The 18,017-nt window shown below is 35.1% G+C and overlaps 1 protein-coding gene across 1 annotated transcript in view; it reads left to right on the forward strand.

The window, feature by feature from the left end:
- Nucleotides 1-18,017, forward strand: part of VPS50 (VPS50 subunit of EARP/GARPII complex) — a 78,910-nt gene that overhangs the window by 28,962 nt on the left and 31,931 nt on the right. Inside the window, exons 12-18 of the mRNA XM_080581734.1 lie at nucleotides 1,706-1,846; nucleotides 2,701-2,836; nucleotides 7,622-7,719; nucleotides 8,869-8,963; nucleotides 9,651-9,749; nucleotides 13,147-13,237; nucleotides 14,373-14,549. Coding sequence (XP_080437860.1) covers nucleotides 1,706-1,846; nucleotides 2,701-2,836; nucleotides 7,622-7,719; nucleotides 8,869-8,963; nucleotides 9,651-9,749; nucleotides 13,147-13,237; nucleotides 14,373-14,549 — 837 coding nt within the window. The remainder of the gene's footprint in view (nucleotides 1-1,705; nucleotides 1,847-2,700; nucleotides 2,837-7,621; nucleotides 7,720-8,868; nucleotides 8,964-9,650; nucleotides 9,750-13,146; nucleotides 13,238-14,372; nucleotides 14,550-18,017) is intronic.

The following is an 18,017-nucleotide window of genomic DNA, read 5'->3' on the forward strand; positions in this document are numbered from 1 at the left end:
AACTTCATTCTAAGTTTTCTTTTCTTTCTTTTTTTTTTTTTAAACGTTGTTTCCCAGTGTTCCATAGCGAGGCTGACATTAGGATACCTTTTTGGTTTTGTTCTTAAATTTTTGTTTGTTCTTTGTTTCTTTCTAATTAGAACCTTTATAGCAAAGTCGAGTTCTTTTTTCCTTGGCTTGACTGTTAAAACAGTATAGCTTTGCAATAGAACAGAAATTGATTTCTTTTCTGCTGCATGACATTGTGCAGAATTATCGGAGTACCTAATGATTGCAACTTAACGTTAGGGAAGAATATTAGTTGTTAGACTTTTCCTTTGTTATTTCTTTGTATTCAATTTCTTTATTTACAAAATGAGAAAACTTAAAAGCAGGCATAGTGCAGGTTGAGAAAGGCAGATTTTTGTTGGAAAGGAATTAAGTTTCTGAACAAAACAAAAGAACAGTTATTATTTGTTACTGCACAATTTTGCTTTATTTGCTTTATGGTAGAGTAACTTGTTTTCTACTTTTTTTATTATTGTTGAAGTATGAGTTTTGAAATTGTCCTGAAACCAATTCAGTTGCATCATTGAAATCCCTCCCATTTTGGCCCCTTTTCATTAAATAAAATGGCAAGAAGCTTCAGTATCTTCAATACTTTTCATGTTTTCAATTGCCATTTTATTTTTTATTTTTTTGACTAATTCAAGTTAAGACTAGCTGCAAAAGATTGGCTATTTGTGACTGGGTAAAGTCAGTGTCGCTTATTCATTTCCTACAGTGCTAATGAAGTTCTCAGCTTTGGTCAGTACTGAAGAATGCCAGAAAGCAAGTAGCAAAACAGTGTTTTCAAATCCACAGGATCTGATAATTTTCCTTCTAGTACATGAAATAATTTTTCATCGTTTATACCATATATATTGATTATTAGCTTATCTTGAAACAGCAAGAAAATTCTGTGTCCAAAGTAGACTAATGTCATGTACAGTTTCTGAACGAATGATAAATGGGATAATTCATAAAACAGACTTTAAGGTCCATTCCAACCCAAGCCATTCTATGATTCTATGATTCTTTTTTTTTTTTCTGGAAAAAGTATTCTTTTGTTGTTTTTTCTTCTTAAATTAACTTCACATTTTGCTTTTATTGCAAAAAAAATATTATTGAATTAGGGTTTAGTAAGGAGAAATTTATTGATATGATGTGCAAGCTTTCCGCAACACTTCTTGTTACTTGTTCCCTACATTATTTTGTGCAAGGAAGAACTCAGTGCACCAAGAAGATGTATTCAAGACTGTCATTTTACTTTTATTAATTACAAAGGCATTATTTTTCTTTTAGTTGAAAGTGTTCCCACTGGGAAAAATAGTACTGATCTCAACCTATTGCTTTTTGGCATATCTGTCAATGACTGGGATGGTGAATGAATAAATGAATGTATCATATAAAATTAGAATTTAGTAGTGATAACATCAGAAAACTGGTGAGTTATACAGGGAGGATGGAAGGGGAAACTGTTTTTCCTGGTAATACATGAACTCTTTTACATTACAATATAGTAATATTGCGAGGTAAGTCCTAAGTTAGATGTTTGAAAAACAGATATTGGAGTTCATGCTTCCAATCTCCAGTGTTCAGTACTGAAAAAGACTGAAGTTTGAAATCTCTGCCATATGACAAATTGAATTTTACTACTTGATTTTTGCTTTTCCTTTTCTTTCAGACAGCAATGGACCAATTACATATGCACTTCACTCAAGCCATTCACAACACTGTGTTTCAAGTAGTTCTTGGATATGTGGAGCTATGTGCAGGAAACACAGACACCAAGTTTCAGAAGTTACAGTACAAAGACCTCTGTACAGTATGTGATTCTTGCATAAATGTATACTTTTTAATCAGAATTTTTCCTCTGTTGTAGGTATCCTTTATGTAAGGAAGTACTCAGTTATTAAAATAACCCTGCAGCTATAGTAGTTTCTTAATACATCTCATAGGCTAATTGAAAGATTGGTTATTTTCCACTTAATACTGATTTTGATGGAATTATATCTTAGCACTTCATTGTTAGCATACACATCATCTAAAATTTAAAGAAGTAAATCATAGGATACAAATAGGAGACCAACACTTCTAAATTCCTGTGTCTTCACAGCAAGTGAGGCAAAGGTGACTTATCATTCCCACTCGGATGAGCAATTTTATACTCTTCTTTTTACCCAGCAGGAGCCCTTCTCAAGTTAATCACTTTCCCTGACATCTCATCTTAGAAATTTCTACTGCATACTTACCACTTTGATCATCATTTGATCATCAGCCAGGATGGCTTCTATATATTACTGAAGTCCGAATATATTATTGAACAGAAGTGGTGCCTGCATGTCTCAGGGGTGGTTGCACCCATCTTTCCTAGTCAAATGTGCTGACTGTACAGCTTCACTGCTGTATTTACTTTGCCGTTCCGTGAATAAAAGAGGTATGGCCAATCCCTCTGGATTGGTCAATTCCAAAAAAAGACACTAAGAAATAAACTCTGCGTTTTTAGACAGTGCTTGATCAGCTGACTGATATCAGGCATTTGTCAGCTCTCAGGTACTTTGATATGCATCCAGCAACAGAGCTGTTTGAATGTGGAGGGTTTTCTATGTTTTATTTCGCCTCTGCAAAAGATGAACATGATTGGTAACAGTTTCACAATATTATTTTGTTTTTCTATAGCATATTACATCAGACAGCTACATTCCATGCCTTGCTGATCTCTGTAAAGCCCTTTGGGAAGTCATGCTCAGCTATTACCGAACAATGCAGTGGCATGAGAATCATGATCAAGATGAGACAGCAACTGTATCTTCCGGTAAATTATTTTGGAAAGAAAACTTCTGATATTTGGAAATAACTTTTTTGTGCTCAAGTCATTAATTCATATTTAGGTACCTTTGTAATCTTGGCTTGCTGCCTTCAGCATTATCACTTACAGTGTGCAATAAGGACTTTAATACCAATTTTTTTGTGGTTTTCAGTGTAATCTTTTTTTGGAGTGTTAATGAATACATGTATTTGCCATTACTACAGTCATAAACAGTTTTATTTTAAACAGTATAGCTTAGTAAGTCAGCTGTGGCAGATGAGTAAAAAAATGTGAGAAGATGAGCAGTGTCCCCTTTAATATGGGAACAATGTGAAATTTCTGATTTTTTCATCAATATTTAAATTTTTACTGCATATTAAACAGTGGATTGGGATACTGGACTGTGTACTAGGAAACATGATAGAAACAGTAGGAAATAAATCTGTCATAAGTAGCTGTCGTGATTTTCAGGAAATCCAATTTTTTGAGTATTGCATGCCATCTACATGTTAAGATATAATCACAATTTCCTTGACACCCTTACAGGAAAAGGCAAACATTTTATCTTGTAGTATTATTCTGTTTTGTGTTACTGTTGCTTCAGTTTGTGTTTTGAGGGCAGAACCATAAACTTTCATCTATCTGTTGGTCTCAGTCCTCTGAGTACATTTTGCTGGACGTACTTTACATTAATATAAAATGTCTAAGAACAGACTTTATCTATTTCTCCACCAATCCAAGATGCTTCTGTTTGGCAAAGGGCATAGTGTGAAATTTACAATATTGAGATTTATGCAAAACTCCCATTTATTTGAATCAGGCAGGATTGCTCTTTTCTTACTGATCTGCACATAGAAAAAGACTTCTGTCAAATGGCAAGGAGTGTAGGATTGCTGCTGCAATTATTCTTCCTTGCCTGATTTGCCTAAAACTTGTATCTTTTACATTAGACTGTCAGGAAAAGGGGAAAAAATGGAAATAGAAGTAAAGAAGAGGTGTTGGAAGACTGTGCTTCCTAGAATGCATTTGAAATTCAGCGTTTCTTTCATAAATTACAGATTGTAAGTCTTAAAAAGAATGAAATTGACACTAATTAATATTGTCTTCCTACTTTAAATTTAGAGATAAAATATTGCAAGTATTTCATTCAGAGTCCTTCTTGTTTTGTGTGGAATCTGATATGGATTTATTGAAACTGTTATTTCTGATGAAAGTTTTCTAAGTATTTCAGAGTTAATATTCAGAATTGAAATACTTCGAGATGCAGAAATTTTTAGTCAATTTCTCATTCTTAATAATGCATCTTTCTGAAGCTATTTTAAAAGTAAACATCTCTTGTTTTGATTTTGTTGTAGTCTTTGAAGTGTAAAATAAGGCAGGTATCATAAAGAGTTTATTACATAGAAAAGTTATTGCAGTAGACTACTTGCTCAGCTCCATATGTAATTTTAAAAATAGTTCCCCTTAGTGTAGTTGCTTTCTATACTCCTGAAGAAAGGAAATTGTTTGCACCGCAAAACAATTTGAAGGAAACACTAAGCATAATAAAGTGGTATATTTCATCGTATGAGTCATTTTAAATGTATTGCTTCTAAAACAGGTGGTGGAGTGTTTTGGTATGTCTACTACAAATTTACTAAATTTTCTGTCGCTTAGTTTTTAAGTTGCTGGAGACTTTGTGGCTTAGCTGTAACGTGCTGTCCAACTAGAATTTATTTAAGCTACTGAATTACTTTTTCAAAAACCTCAGCAATCATAAAACACACAACAGGGAGTGTGACAAGTACAATTTAATTTCAGAGGAAATATAAATATCTACCAATGTCTGCTTTCTTTCTAAAAACTATTGCTCATGGTGTATTGATCATTAAACCTGTACATAGTCTCATTCAATATTTATTAATTTAATAACTATGATACACGCTCAAGCCAAAGAGTAAAGTTCCTATAGAAGGTGATGGCATGTCAGAAGGAACCATGGAGGCAGTTCAGAAGAATCATATAATGGCTCAGGTCAGAAGGGACCTTAAAGATCACCCAGTTCCACCTCCCCTGGCATGGGCAGGGATGCCACCCACTAGATCAGGTTGCTCAGGGCCTTATCTAACTGGCCGTGAACACCTTCACGGATGGGGCATCCACAGCTTCTCTGGGCAGCCTGTGCCAGTGCCTCACCACCCTCAGAGTAAAGAATTTCTTCAGTGTGTCCAAAATGCCCCGAAAATGAGTTCAGAATTTGCATTTCCTTAATTTATAGTGTAACCTGTTCCACAGGGGATTATTTTTTTGAAGTTTAATGGTATAAACTGATGATTATCTCTAGATATAAATTAAATTGTAAACGAAAATATTTAAAGCATGAGATGCATTTTAGTATATCTTGTAATACAGGAAATGCTAATATACGCTGTATAAATGTATAGTACTGATAGTTCTGTGAATCCTGAATAATAACACTTCCCTAACTTCTTTAATACGGTGTTGGAAAGGTGGAATGAACTGTTGATGTGTAGGATTTGTTTAATCATACTGAAGATAAAGTTGGTGAACTGAACGTATAAACTCTATAGCATGAAATTTCTTCCATGTCGTATTTAGTAAATTGCTACTTATGTTTTTCTTTTTTTATCCTGTTCATGTAGTGAACAGCAAATTGACACAATTTATCGGTTTTCATTCCTGCTTGCTGGAAAAATTTCCATTGCGCTGTTGGTCATGCTTAAAGTACGTGCTGTGTTTGTAGTACAGTATCAGAGAAAAATAGTTTGAAAGGGCCATCAGCAGATCATTTTGTCGTCTTCACTCAAAGTGGAGTAAACTTAAAAGTTGCAATGCTTTTTTTTGCACTGTTGGGCTGGGTCTTCACATTTCATGAAATTTATTGTTATGGTGATGTAATTCATGTGTATTCCTGAGGCAATAATTTGACGGAAGAGTTGTAAGAGAGCAAGAAAATGATCACTATAGCATTTAAAACTCGTGATTTCACAGATATAAACCTGGAGGTGAAAGTTGGTAGCAAATTTAATAGCTATAAAAGATCAACAGAAATGCAAGAAGAAACTGATGTAAGATGTATATTTAATTTCAACCATTTTAAATTTCAAAGCATTCCATTTATAATACTGCATAAATTCAGTGCAAGTCCCACTTGGTATTTAAAGAATAAATCCAGATGACAGTGATTTGAATGTCTTTTCTTTTTTTCTTCTGCCTAGCAAAAATCAAACAAAAACCTTTTGTTATGACTGAAGGCTATCTTTACCAATTTTAAAGAGATGCTGAGAAACCTGAAAAATTACTGTATTCAAATCAGACATCTAGAAGAATAACTCCTGCGAGCCTCAGATTCTTCTTTTTACTTGAAATTATGAATATTAAATTATTCTGCCACCTGTTCCAAATTTCTCAAAGGAAAAAGTGGAAATGCTTGTAGACCTTTGTCATATCCTTGGTTTTCAAGGAAGTTATCCTAACTTCAATATTAGCATATGTGAAATTAACTGCAGCACAGTTCATTAAAAGACTGGAAACAGGACCTCTTAGCATAACTGGCCATAACACAGGTGCACTAGGAGAGGAGGTTGCATGAATTGTTGCTGAACAATAGTATCTTTATGACTTTCTCTCCAGCCATTCCCTTGTAAATGGCAGTTCAGTGAAGACAAGGACTACAATCTTTGTCTTGAGAACAGGTCAAAGATATGGGTTGTTTTAGGCTTGGCTTCACTCTGCAGAAGTTGAAGAAACTTCTACAGTATGCTGTGACTAAGATAGCTCTTTCTGTTTCCTCATAAAAATTGGAAAGGATAAATCTGCTTAGTGTTTCTCTGGTTGGGTTATTCTTTCTGTTTATATATTTTTTGATCTTCCATGATAAATCAGTCTTGGAAAATACATTTGTCAGAATTACTGACTCCTGGAGAGCAGCACAGGTGGTTTTTTTTTTTCTTTTTAATCATGCGGAGAATTTGTATGTATAGTCTTACAAAGACAAGAGCATTCCTGTGGCCAGTCATGGACTGTGAAGCAAATTATGTGACACTGTGCCATCACAGAATGCAAGCGTAACCACAACTGTATGGGCAAAAATTACATGTCAAATATTACTTTCTCCTTTTTAAAATATCAGTAAAAACATATAACCTCTGTGGAGACAGAGATGACCATGCACGGGAGAAGTTTATCTGCATTATAATGGTGATCCAGAAGGTGATCCCATGCTGTAGAAATGAAGTTTTTAGAATTAAAGAATGAAAGACATCTCATTAGATGATTATCAGATTATTTCATACATAAGCATAAATTAGTGTGAGAGTTTTAAAAAAAAAAAAAAAAAGAAAAAAAAAGGCATGCTATATTGTTTGCATAGTTCATGGAAAAAGTTTAATTAGTTTTCCTCAGAATTGCAGCCAGAATTTACTGAGGGAAAAAGGTAAAGGACATGCTCCTGAAACGCATAATTTTATGGTTCTTGTCTACAAAGCTAGAATATCTAAGAACTTTGTCTTTTGTATTTGAAGTATCAGTTACTCTCTCATCTTATTTTGGTATTATTGAATGGGTATCTTCCTTACATAATGGTAATCAGGAGCTTTTCGGTCTGTAATAGCATGTAGTATTTGTAAGTGCTCTATTTATTTCTTTTCAAAAGTTTAGAGCAATGGAGCTCTCCTGGAGTTTGCATAGTGGCTGACATAATAATAGCTAAGGCAGAAGAATCATTATCGGTCAAAAACTAGGAAATGTTTTGAGGCTTTTGGAAATATCTGTAACACCTTCCACCTTCAGTTTCAGATGGCAGCAATGTGATTGGAACTGAGGAGAACAGTTTTGACCGCAGCTACATAAAAAAGAAATTGGAACATGGGCTTTCACGAATATGGCAGGTACGTTTTTCAGTGGTATAAACATTTAAAAAATTAGTTATATTTATACTGATCTTTTTTTTTTTTTAGAGCTCTCTCTGAGGATTGTTGCAAGTGACCTGCTGTAAGCTGCGTGTATCAAAACCATGGAAATGAAATTTCCATGACTCACTAACTACTTGGTCACTTTGCTTAGAAACTCAGCCAGGATACCAAAGCACAATGACATGACTCTCAGCCTGATCCCACTTCTCCCAGCTTGTCTGCTGCTCCATAGCACAATCTTGTACTTTTATTTATTTATTTATTTTTACTTCTCGTGCTTTTTTTTCTGTTGGAACAGTCATACTGCTTTATGTTTCTCTTCTTGGTTAAGGCCTCTTGAAATGAGTCTGTGTCAGCCTGAAGTTTAAATTGGGCCTAGCTGATGATGACAGGGAGTGCTGCAAACCATTTAATAAAAGTGGGCAGAGTGGAATATGCCCTCAGTTCCGTGGGCATAGTTTACAAGGAGATATAAGGAGCTTATAGGGCCCCTTCTCCAACACATTTTATGGCATCTCTGAACTACTCACAGTTTGGGATAGCTTGTGGGAGGTATGGAAATGGAAGAATGAAAAAAAAATGGATTAAACAGAAAATTGAAACTGGAAGTACTGAAATTCAGAGCTGAATAATGATTTTTCTGTATCCATTCTGGTGTAAGTAGAGCTATGGAGAACCTGAAATCTTGTTAGTCTACCTGGTTTCATAATATTCCTAGATTGATTGCAGGATCAGTTTATGTAGCAAGACCCCAAAACATATGATGAAAAAGCTGTAAACTTTTTACATACTAGAATTGTAATCCAAAACTGCGTTTTTGCAGGGACGATAAAATGTCTCGGATTGATCTTGTGTTATAAACTATTAAAGAAACTGATTATGTTATTATTTAAGAAAGTCAACAAGAAGTCATTAATGTTACAGACGTTGGAATTGTACACTGGACCTCAGAAAAAAGCTATAAGTGGAAACAAATTGAGAAGTGCTAATGAACCTGGCATCTGAGCATTCATCTTAATGTCTTTAAGTGTCTTTTTAGTGTATATAGCATACAAAACCTCATATTTTGCATATAAATTTACTGAGGATTCATTAAATAATTCTGAAATGTTTCTGTTTTTGTAGGATGTTCAACTGAAAGTGAAAACGTATCTTCTGGGAACGGATCTGTCTAACTTCAAATATGACGACTTCATATTTGTACTTGATGTTATCAGCAGGTATACTGATGTGGTTATGAGGCCAGTTACTACATCCAGACAAACTTGAACTCTGATAAAACAGCATGGTAAACTAAGGCTGATATGTCAACCGAGTTCATATAGAGAGAAGAGCACTTCCTCTTTATGTGGGAGCCTGAGTGCCAGTCTCTCTCTTTTGCTGACTGCACCAAGGATGTACTTGGGATGAGGCGTGAATTGCTTCTCTGCTCAAGTAGTGCTTGTGTGCAATATGATTTCAGTGTTGGCCAGCTTTAAGATTTCAGTAGTGTAGATCTGACAATTTTGATTTTTCTAAAAGCTTTTAAAGGGCTTCTCAATCAATAGCAGCAAAATGTACAGTCTAGCAGTACTGCACTATTACTGGATCCTTCTGTTCTGGTCATAAAAGGATGGATTCAGGCTGTGAGCTGTCCAGCTTACCTTGTGTAATGGGATCACAAGCAGACATTTTCTTTTGCTTATGGCTCTTTCTCACTCTGTATATGGGATGTCGTGATAGGATTTGGAGGGAAATGAGACATGGAGTTTTGTGGAAATAGTGAAGCATTTGCAACCTAACTTAAGTGATCTGTTTTTATGGAATTGAGTGTACTCTTGTGGTAATGAATGAGGCTCATAATTCAGATTGGAACAGCAGTATGAATAAATCAATAAATATTTCTAAACCTTCTTTTATTATTGCAGGCTGATGCAAGTTGGAGAAGAATTTTGTGGCAGTAAGTCTGAAGTTTTGCAAGAATCTATCAGAAAACAAAGTGTTAACTATTTCAAAACATACCACAGGTGAGACTACAATATGTGCAATAGATGAGAATAATGACGTTTATCTTGTTGCATTTAGTTTTTATTCAGCGGAATTCCTATGGAAAACTTTAATGTTCCTGCACTGAGGTTGACAGATTTCATTCATAGTGGAATATATTTTGTGATGAGAATAGGTCTCTGAATCCTGGAAAAGGGAAGAAGGTGGCGAAGCTTTTGTTTCTGCTATCTCCATAAGGATGAAAAACACTTTGTGTAACATTTTAGTAGTTTTACAGGTCATCTCCTAAACTTTTTTCTGGGGTTCTGAGGATGAATTCCTCTCACATCCATACTTCCTGGCAAATTTTTTTTTTTATTTACTTTGAAAGATCAGTTCATGTGTGGCCATGATATTATTTTTTAAATAAGCAATTTTGTTTTTTAACAAGATGCTTAGAATTGTGTCTGCCCTTTTGAGTCACGTTTTCAGTGTTCTTCCATTGGCAGTATCTAATTATGTTTCAGTTGAGTCTACTTTGGCCTTAATCTTTGGCTGTGTGTATGGTATGTGGCTGTAACAGTACAGCTTCAAGACTTGTCTGTTAGTTTAAATTGTCTTGATTTCCAAAATGTTTTGGTTTAGATAATTGCTGGCTCTTTCATTTTGGTTATCTAGCATTTATCTTCTTTCTGGGTTTAAACGAAGAAGAAGAGTAGAGAAGAAATACAACATCGTTCCTTGCTCTATACTTCCCCAGTCTTGTTCTGTTGTCCTCCCTTGTCTAGGAGCTGTCATACAACCAATACATCCAAACCCACCTGGTCTGAGACTTTCTGCCTAAAATCCAAAAATATGAAAATTGTGACAGTAGTACATGAGGCAGTGTCTAACTTCAGAAGCTGAGAACATGTTTTGGATTTCCTTCTGGCTTTGCTAGTTTGTAGCTATGATTTCTTTTCAGACACTGGATGAAGACCTCAGTTCCATCTGTCTGAAAAGCTTGAGCCTTAATCAGATGTATGCAGTGTCTTGTCAGATCAGTTGATTAAGATTCCATGCCACCTTTCTGTTTCCTAAAAACATTTTTGAACCCTGAACTGAATTTACCGTACTGATTTGGAAACGAAGTTTGCAGTTATATATTCTTATGGTGAAGACTTTGACAGGAGCTCATGACACCTCTAAGTGAAGCTCCCTGAACTTTTCCACCTACCTTGCTGCATGCTTCATTTCTCAGCAGCTCAGTTGTCTCCTGGGAAAAGCTGAGTTGGCCTACCTAAGCCTCTTTTATTCCTCTGATTTATCACGTAATACTTTTATTAGTTAAATAAATAATGTTTTGACCATCACGTTTTTGATTGTTTAATGGACCTATCTAAGAAATTAGGGAATCAGACTAATTTTCTGAATTATCTTCAAACAAAATAAAGATTAAGGATATTAATAAAATATGTACCGAAATAATCATTTTTTGAAATCACTAGCATTTCTTATTAAGGTAGTGGGTTTTTTGGTCATTCATGTGAAAATAAAAGAAATAGTTATTAATGAGATGCACATTATGTTAACTTTTTAATACTTTTACCTGTTGTATGCCATGTGGGTATTGTGGAGATTAATTGGCTTATGTTTTCATCCTTAAAATTGGGGGAAAAACACAGCAGAAAACAAAACAGAAAAAAAAACACCTCTGTTCCAGCTATATCCCTCACGTTGATTTATATAAAAGCTTTGTGTCTTGTGTCTCACATTTTCAGATCAAGCTAATGTGTTTTTTACTCTTCCTGTGTACTTAATTGAGGATAAAAGCTAGTGCTTTTAAGAATTCATTAATACATAAAAGTTACATAGGACTGAAATGCTCTGAGTCCAGGAGTAATCAATTGTTTGATTGTGTCATTTGACATGTGGCCTCCTCGGTGTTGTGGTGTTTTAGAGGACCAGCAGCATAGAGAAAGCATTCAGAGGAACTGGTCACATCATTCAAAAAGTATAGGAGAGCATGTAGTGCTAGAGCATACATGAAACCTTTTGTTGGATAAAGGTTGGTTATTTGGAAAAATTAGAAGGGGCTTTTGGCAGAGAACATCAGGAAGGGGATTTTAGAATGCAGTTCAACTTTCTTTCTGATACGTTTGTAAAAAGGTGTGTCCGATCATCAAAGATTTTCAGAGAAAGCATGCATAAGACCTTTCACTTGTGTCACTTTCTAGACTTGTGTGCTGGTGAAAATCAGCAGCATCTGTTGAAATACTTTTTCAGTGGCTTGATTTCAGTTTTGAAACGGTATGAAATCTTGTGCTATGTAGCTTTCAAACGTTTGCTTTTCTGTGAATCTTTCTCCTTAGTCTTCCCCTGAAAGAATTTTAATCTGAAACTGATTTTCAGAATGTCTCTCTGTTGTTTCTTTTATCTTTACTGTGAGAAGAAATGCAAGCTATGAGCACTTAGTGCCTCTAAAATTGGAGTATGAAGTCTATTTGCATTTAACTGGTGAATTTAAATAGACACAGAAAACTGCAGTCATCATTCAGCACATATCGAGGCAAGAAAATTCTAATTGTAGCAGTGATTACAGTTTATTCAAATAATGTTATTTCTAGAATATTTTACTGCCTAATTAGAAACCCAGTGCATACTTTACCAACTGCTATTCATTAAGCAAAACAGTATGCTGTATATTAGGACGAAAAGATACAGCAATGTGACCTCAGTAAGCACTCATTGCTGTTTATTTCTATGTGAATTCCTGCTTATGTGGTAGAAAGATTTTCTTTATTAAGGTATTTTTGCTTATGGCTGAATGGAGGCTTTTCTGATGATTAAAAGCACAATAAAAACAATGCAGAGACATAATGGCTTGATTACATTTCCCTAATAATTTTTCCATATTACTACTAAGGTTAAGATATGAAGCAAACTATAGCAGACGTGGTTAGCAGCCATTTAAGTCTTTTCTTCTATGTCTGTAGAACATCTAGCTCTTTCCACTTCCCTTAGTTATCTGTTGGCTTTTGTATGGTTATTGAAACAAACATCTGTCTTACAATGGCTCACAGAAGCTGTTGTGCTGATGGAGTGTTTGTGTGTATTGTGCTGCTTTCTTTAGTCTACAGAGAGAAAAAACAGTACAGTATTACTGTACAATCAGTTCCTTTGTCCTTCCTAATGGTTGTGACAAAAACCACAATTGTTTGCAAATTTTGGAGGTTGGCATTCTTTGAGAATTTCTTTACAGGTGCCATACAACAAACACCATGTTAGTAGTCACAGCTCTTAGGTGGTTTGTCAGTTGAAAGAACAAGTAAGTTCATTTAAGTATCGGTTTTCAAGTGTGACTTGTATGTTTTTTGAAAGCATTTTTCACTGCATAAGTTGTCTACTTTCTGATTTGTTCTTGCTGCCAATTAAGAATATTCATTTGTTGTATTTCAGAACCCGTCTTGAAGAATTAAGAATGTTTTTGGAGAATGAGACCTGGGAACTTTGCCCTGTTAAATCCAGCTTTAGTATTTTGCAGCTTCATGTACGTTCTTTGAATAACACATACAAATGTATTGATACCTTAATAGCTAGGAGTCTAGGTGTTCTGAGAAGTAGCATGATTTGTGAACTACTGTGAAAATGATTTTAGTAGGTATTGAAAAAATGTAAATTTCAGGTTTTTGAAAACTGTAGATTCAGATGCTTTTAAAACAGTAATGTTCCTCTTTTAGGCTGTTAGGGAATTACATAAGATGCTAGAGTTGTAAGCATAATATTTGCCGTTATTTATCATGTTTCAACGTGTCATTAATATGTCAGTTTTCCATTTCTAAATTATTATTCTGAGAGTAGGATGCTGAAAAAAGAATGCCTAAAAATAATTACATTCAGTAGTGCTTGCTAATTGGTACCAATTTTGACACCTGAAAAAGTAGGTCATATTGGCTCATTTGGAGAGAGGGGAAAAAAAAAAGTAAATTTTTCTGTGGTAAAGTTCCACTGAAAGCAAGTAATAGATGTCCTCATTTGCTATCTGAAAGTGATTTTTGTGTGTGTGTGTAGTTTATCATATATTGGGTGAATTTCACCCATTTTGCCAACATGGGTACCTGTGATTGGAGCTATCACTGAAGTGGGAAAGGGATATAGCTGAGCAATGTCAAGCAAAAGATAACCATCAGAAACTTCATGTGCAATGGATTTGGACAGTACAAATTTTCTGAAAATAACTTTTTAAGGATGAAATAAAATATTTCTGCTTTAGTAAATTACAAGGTAACTTGTGTAAAAACAAATAAACAAACCTATATTCTTGGATAAAATTATAGGTCTTTTTATTTCCTGATTTCTGTAAAATAATAATTAAAAAAACCAAACTGTTTTCAATGAGTTTTAGTAAGTGAATACTTTCAGATTGAAGGAGGCGTATTACATATCATATCCAGTAACTGCTAAAGTCAGAAATATGAGCAGTATAGGATTACCAATTTCAAGGTTACCTTGAGCCAGTATAAATAATATATTTAAATAAGAAGCAAGGTTTGGCTAAAAGATTTCATATCAAGTTAAATTGCCCACAAGTTTGTTGTTATACTCTGTTTTTATAGAACTGTAGTTATAATAATAGTGAAACTGTTTTCCTGGTGATTAAAATTGTACTTTATTTCTATTAATAGGAATTTAAGTTCATGGAGCAGTCACGTTCCCCATCTGTGTCACCTAGTAAGCAGCCTGCTTCAGCAATTTCAACAGCAGTAACTTTATTTGAGCAGTACTGTAATGGAGGAAACCCATTTGAAATCCAGGCTGACAGCAAAGATGATGAGACAGAAGATGTGTTAGCTTCCAATGGGGTATGGAGTGTTTCAGGGAATAAAAAACAAATCTACCTCTCATTAAATGGTTATTTATTTTATGTGTCAGTGTTGGTAAAATACCTTAGTATTGCAGTTTACCAGTCCTTGTACTATGTAAATTCTCAAGCCACTTTACTCCTTTAATTTGGCAGGTTGCTCTATTTTTAACAGTGCCAGAAAGCCAGGCAATCTTTAAAGTTCAGGCTGTTTTGCAGTGCATCAATATTTTTTCTGCAGAAGACAAGTGTTCCTGAAGGCTAGCAAAATGTGTTGCACTTTAAATTAGTATTTTTCTGTGGGTTCTTTTACAACACGATTAGATGCTGTGGAAGTAATTTTTATCGTTTTGGAAGGTCTGTCTTTCTGGCTTCTTGGGAAAGAGTCGTTACGGGTTGCTCCTTCTGTTGCATTTGTTTATACATGCATGATTTCCCAAGAATTATTTGATGTTTGTTAAGCAGGTTTTTATTTATAATTTAAATGCTTAGGACACTAACTTTACTATGGGATCTACTATTGTGAAACTGGACAATAACTTCCAGTATATCACATTTCTGACCAAATCTAGCGGTAGTCGAATATATTTTAATTTTAAACTTCATGCCATTCTTTAAATGCTGTATTAACGTATTTTTGTTAAAGCTTTTTCTTCTTGTTTATCCCTTTGATAAATAACATTTTTTTAAATTATTGTTACTTTCTGTGATAAGGTTGAGTCGAGTTTAGTTTATTCAGTTATTCAATTTATTTGTCACGCTTTGTGGTTTTCAGCTTTGCCTTTCTTGTTTTCCCTGTGGGACTTCACCTGCAAAGCAGCTCGATCTGTGTCTCGCGTGCCTGAGTACAATGCTGTAGCCACTTTCCTACTATGTCACTTGCAGAGACTATGCGGTTGATTGGCATGAAATATTGTTGCTTTGTGCATAAAGGAAGCTGGTAGTAGTTGTTCTCCTATCAAGGAGTATAACAGAATGTATGTTCTGCCCTTTTCTGTAAGTAAACTGGGAGGAGTTACACAGTTATCACTGTTAGACTTAAGCGTAGATTCCCAATGAGTGTGTTAAGCAAAGATGCATTCCAGGGCATGCTAAAACCCACAAATTTCTACAGTACTGTATAGAAACCAACACCAAACCCAATCTTTTGTAGAATTTGGACAGCCATTTGATAGGTATTTGCTAAAAGATCCACAGTGAAATAGATATTAATGGCAAAACCCACAGTACTTTTCAGGTTTTCGAAATTAAAGCTCCTGCTGCTGAAGTCCTCATTTCAGACTTCTGTATATGTTTGTGAGTAGATATGCATTTTAGGATTTTTTTTCGAAGAAAAAGGGCTAAGGAAAAAAATATAGATATATCTTTAGGAAAAGGTGATATGTTAAAGACAGCTTACTTGTGAAGGTTGAACTCTATCAAAAAAAACCATCATGACCTGTACTGTGAATGCCAGTGAGAAAATACTCAAATATTTCTGAACTTTTTCTTTTTTTTTGGCTACTACTTGCATGTAGAATATGCAGGAAGATGTGAAATGGTATTAATTTTAGCTTCTGGGGCTGGATCAAGAACTTCTCAAGAACAACAAAAAATGATTTTTGGACAATGATTTCAACAACCTGATTCCATGCAATTCACTTCTAGCAAATAAGTGTATATGCAACGTCCAGACAGCCCTTGTATTTTGGGGCATTGACTTGTAAGCAGAGTACTTGCAGTTCTAGAAGGCTAGAATTGTCTTTATTTATTCACTGTGGATGTGTTAAGGAACTTTTCTTTTTATCTGCAGACTTGCATGAGAAATCTGAAAGCTTTGCACTCAAGTTGAAACAGAACTGCTTTTTTCTTTCCAGTTGTAACATTTTATGCTTCAGAATCTTTCTTCTAGCTCATAGCTTTTGCTTCTATAATTGTGAAATCACCTGATGAAAACATTAGGTAGCAAATACTGATTGATGAACACGTTGAACATTCTTTTTGGTTGGCTTTTGCCAATCTCAAGTGTTGTATTGCTGCCAAGCAGACCAGTCTGTGATACCTTCTTCTGTCTTCAGTTGTATATTCCTCCCCGTCCCCTTTTTCTCCAGTGGTGAACCTGTTTTGAGAAGTAATAGGGCTTAAAAGCAAAAAAAAAAAATCTTTAGCTTTCTGAGTGAATACAATGTTTCAAATAGCAACTCTGCATGCTGTTATTGTTAGCACAAGGACTGTCATGTTATGTGAGACCAGTGGTTCTTCTCTTTCAGCATCCCGCTTCTGGTAGTGGTTAGCACAGACACTGCAGGCTCATGGGAGGTAATCTGTCCTGTAAGTCTTACTGGGACACTTTATAACCTGCATGAGTTTAAAACCTAAATGTGTGGAATGGTTTTCCTGTATTTGTTACAGATTTTTCTTGGAGAAAAACAAACAAACAAGCCACCCCCACTCCCTGAACAATTGTAAATGAGTGATATCATTGTCCAGTAAGGTATCCATTATCTTTGTTACCTTATTACCACAGGTAGTAGATGAATTCTGCTGTCTAATCATCCTGGGTAAAAACATGTTTTTATTCTGAACTTGCCCCATTGAACAAATCTCAGTATTTAAATGCTACTATTTTCGCATTGTTTGTTCACTACTGTATTTTTTTAAGGGTATTTTTTAAGCTCAGTCCTAGCCAGAGCTAAAGATACTTAAGACGATAATCGTTAGCTCGTTACAAAAGGGCTGCCTGCTGCTTTGCACACAGGTGCTGCTATTGCTTCAAACACCGTGGAGGAGACAGTTGCATCCCTTCTCTGGCAGAGCTGCGAGCAGCTGCCTCAGCTGTTCAGTAGTGTATCAGGCTGTGGTTTTTGGGGAAACAGGCTAGAGGGAGTCGTCATCCCAGGAATTAGCAGTGGGCTAACGTGTTACATGTGCAGCAAATTCCATGTTGTAGTTTCCCTGCCTTTAATTTTGAACAGTGTCCCATTTGGTAGACTTGCACATTATCAGAGACTTTCAAGGCTGGCTGCAGTGTCCTCTTTTTCAACGCTGTGTGCCAATTTAGTGTTCTGTATTAGTGAAACCTTAATATGTTTTAAATCGATAAAATCTGAATTTGTGTCTGGTGAAGAACTATTATGGATTTTGGCTTTCTGTTGACAGCAGAGGGACAGGATGTTCTGTGTGGAAAAAGTGAAGCAACAATTATATGATTTATTATTTTTCTTGTGAAGTGTAGGTTCGATTCATAGTCATTCATATTATAGTTTTATTAGCCTCAAAGGTAATGTTACTGGGAGAACTTTGAAACAGTGTATAGAACTAACATTTTTATTTGAAGCAACATGTAACGTTAAGATTTAATTTTCTTGATATAAATGATAATTGATTATGGAGAAGGATGCTTCTCATTTTTCCTCATGTCTTGTACAAGTCTTTTGTGATGAACGTGTCCTTCATTTGACATGCCTTCAGCAACTCTACATATAAACAG

Source organism: Anser brachyrhynchus (assembly GCF_964034855.1).
Source record: "Anser brachyrhynchus genome assembly, chromosome: 2".
Classification (NCBI taxonomy): domain Eukaryota; kingdom Metazoa; phylum Chordata; class Aves; order Anseriformes; family Anatidae; genus Anser; species Anser brachyrhynchus.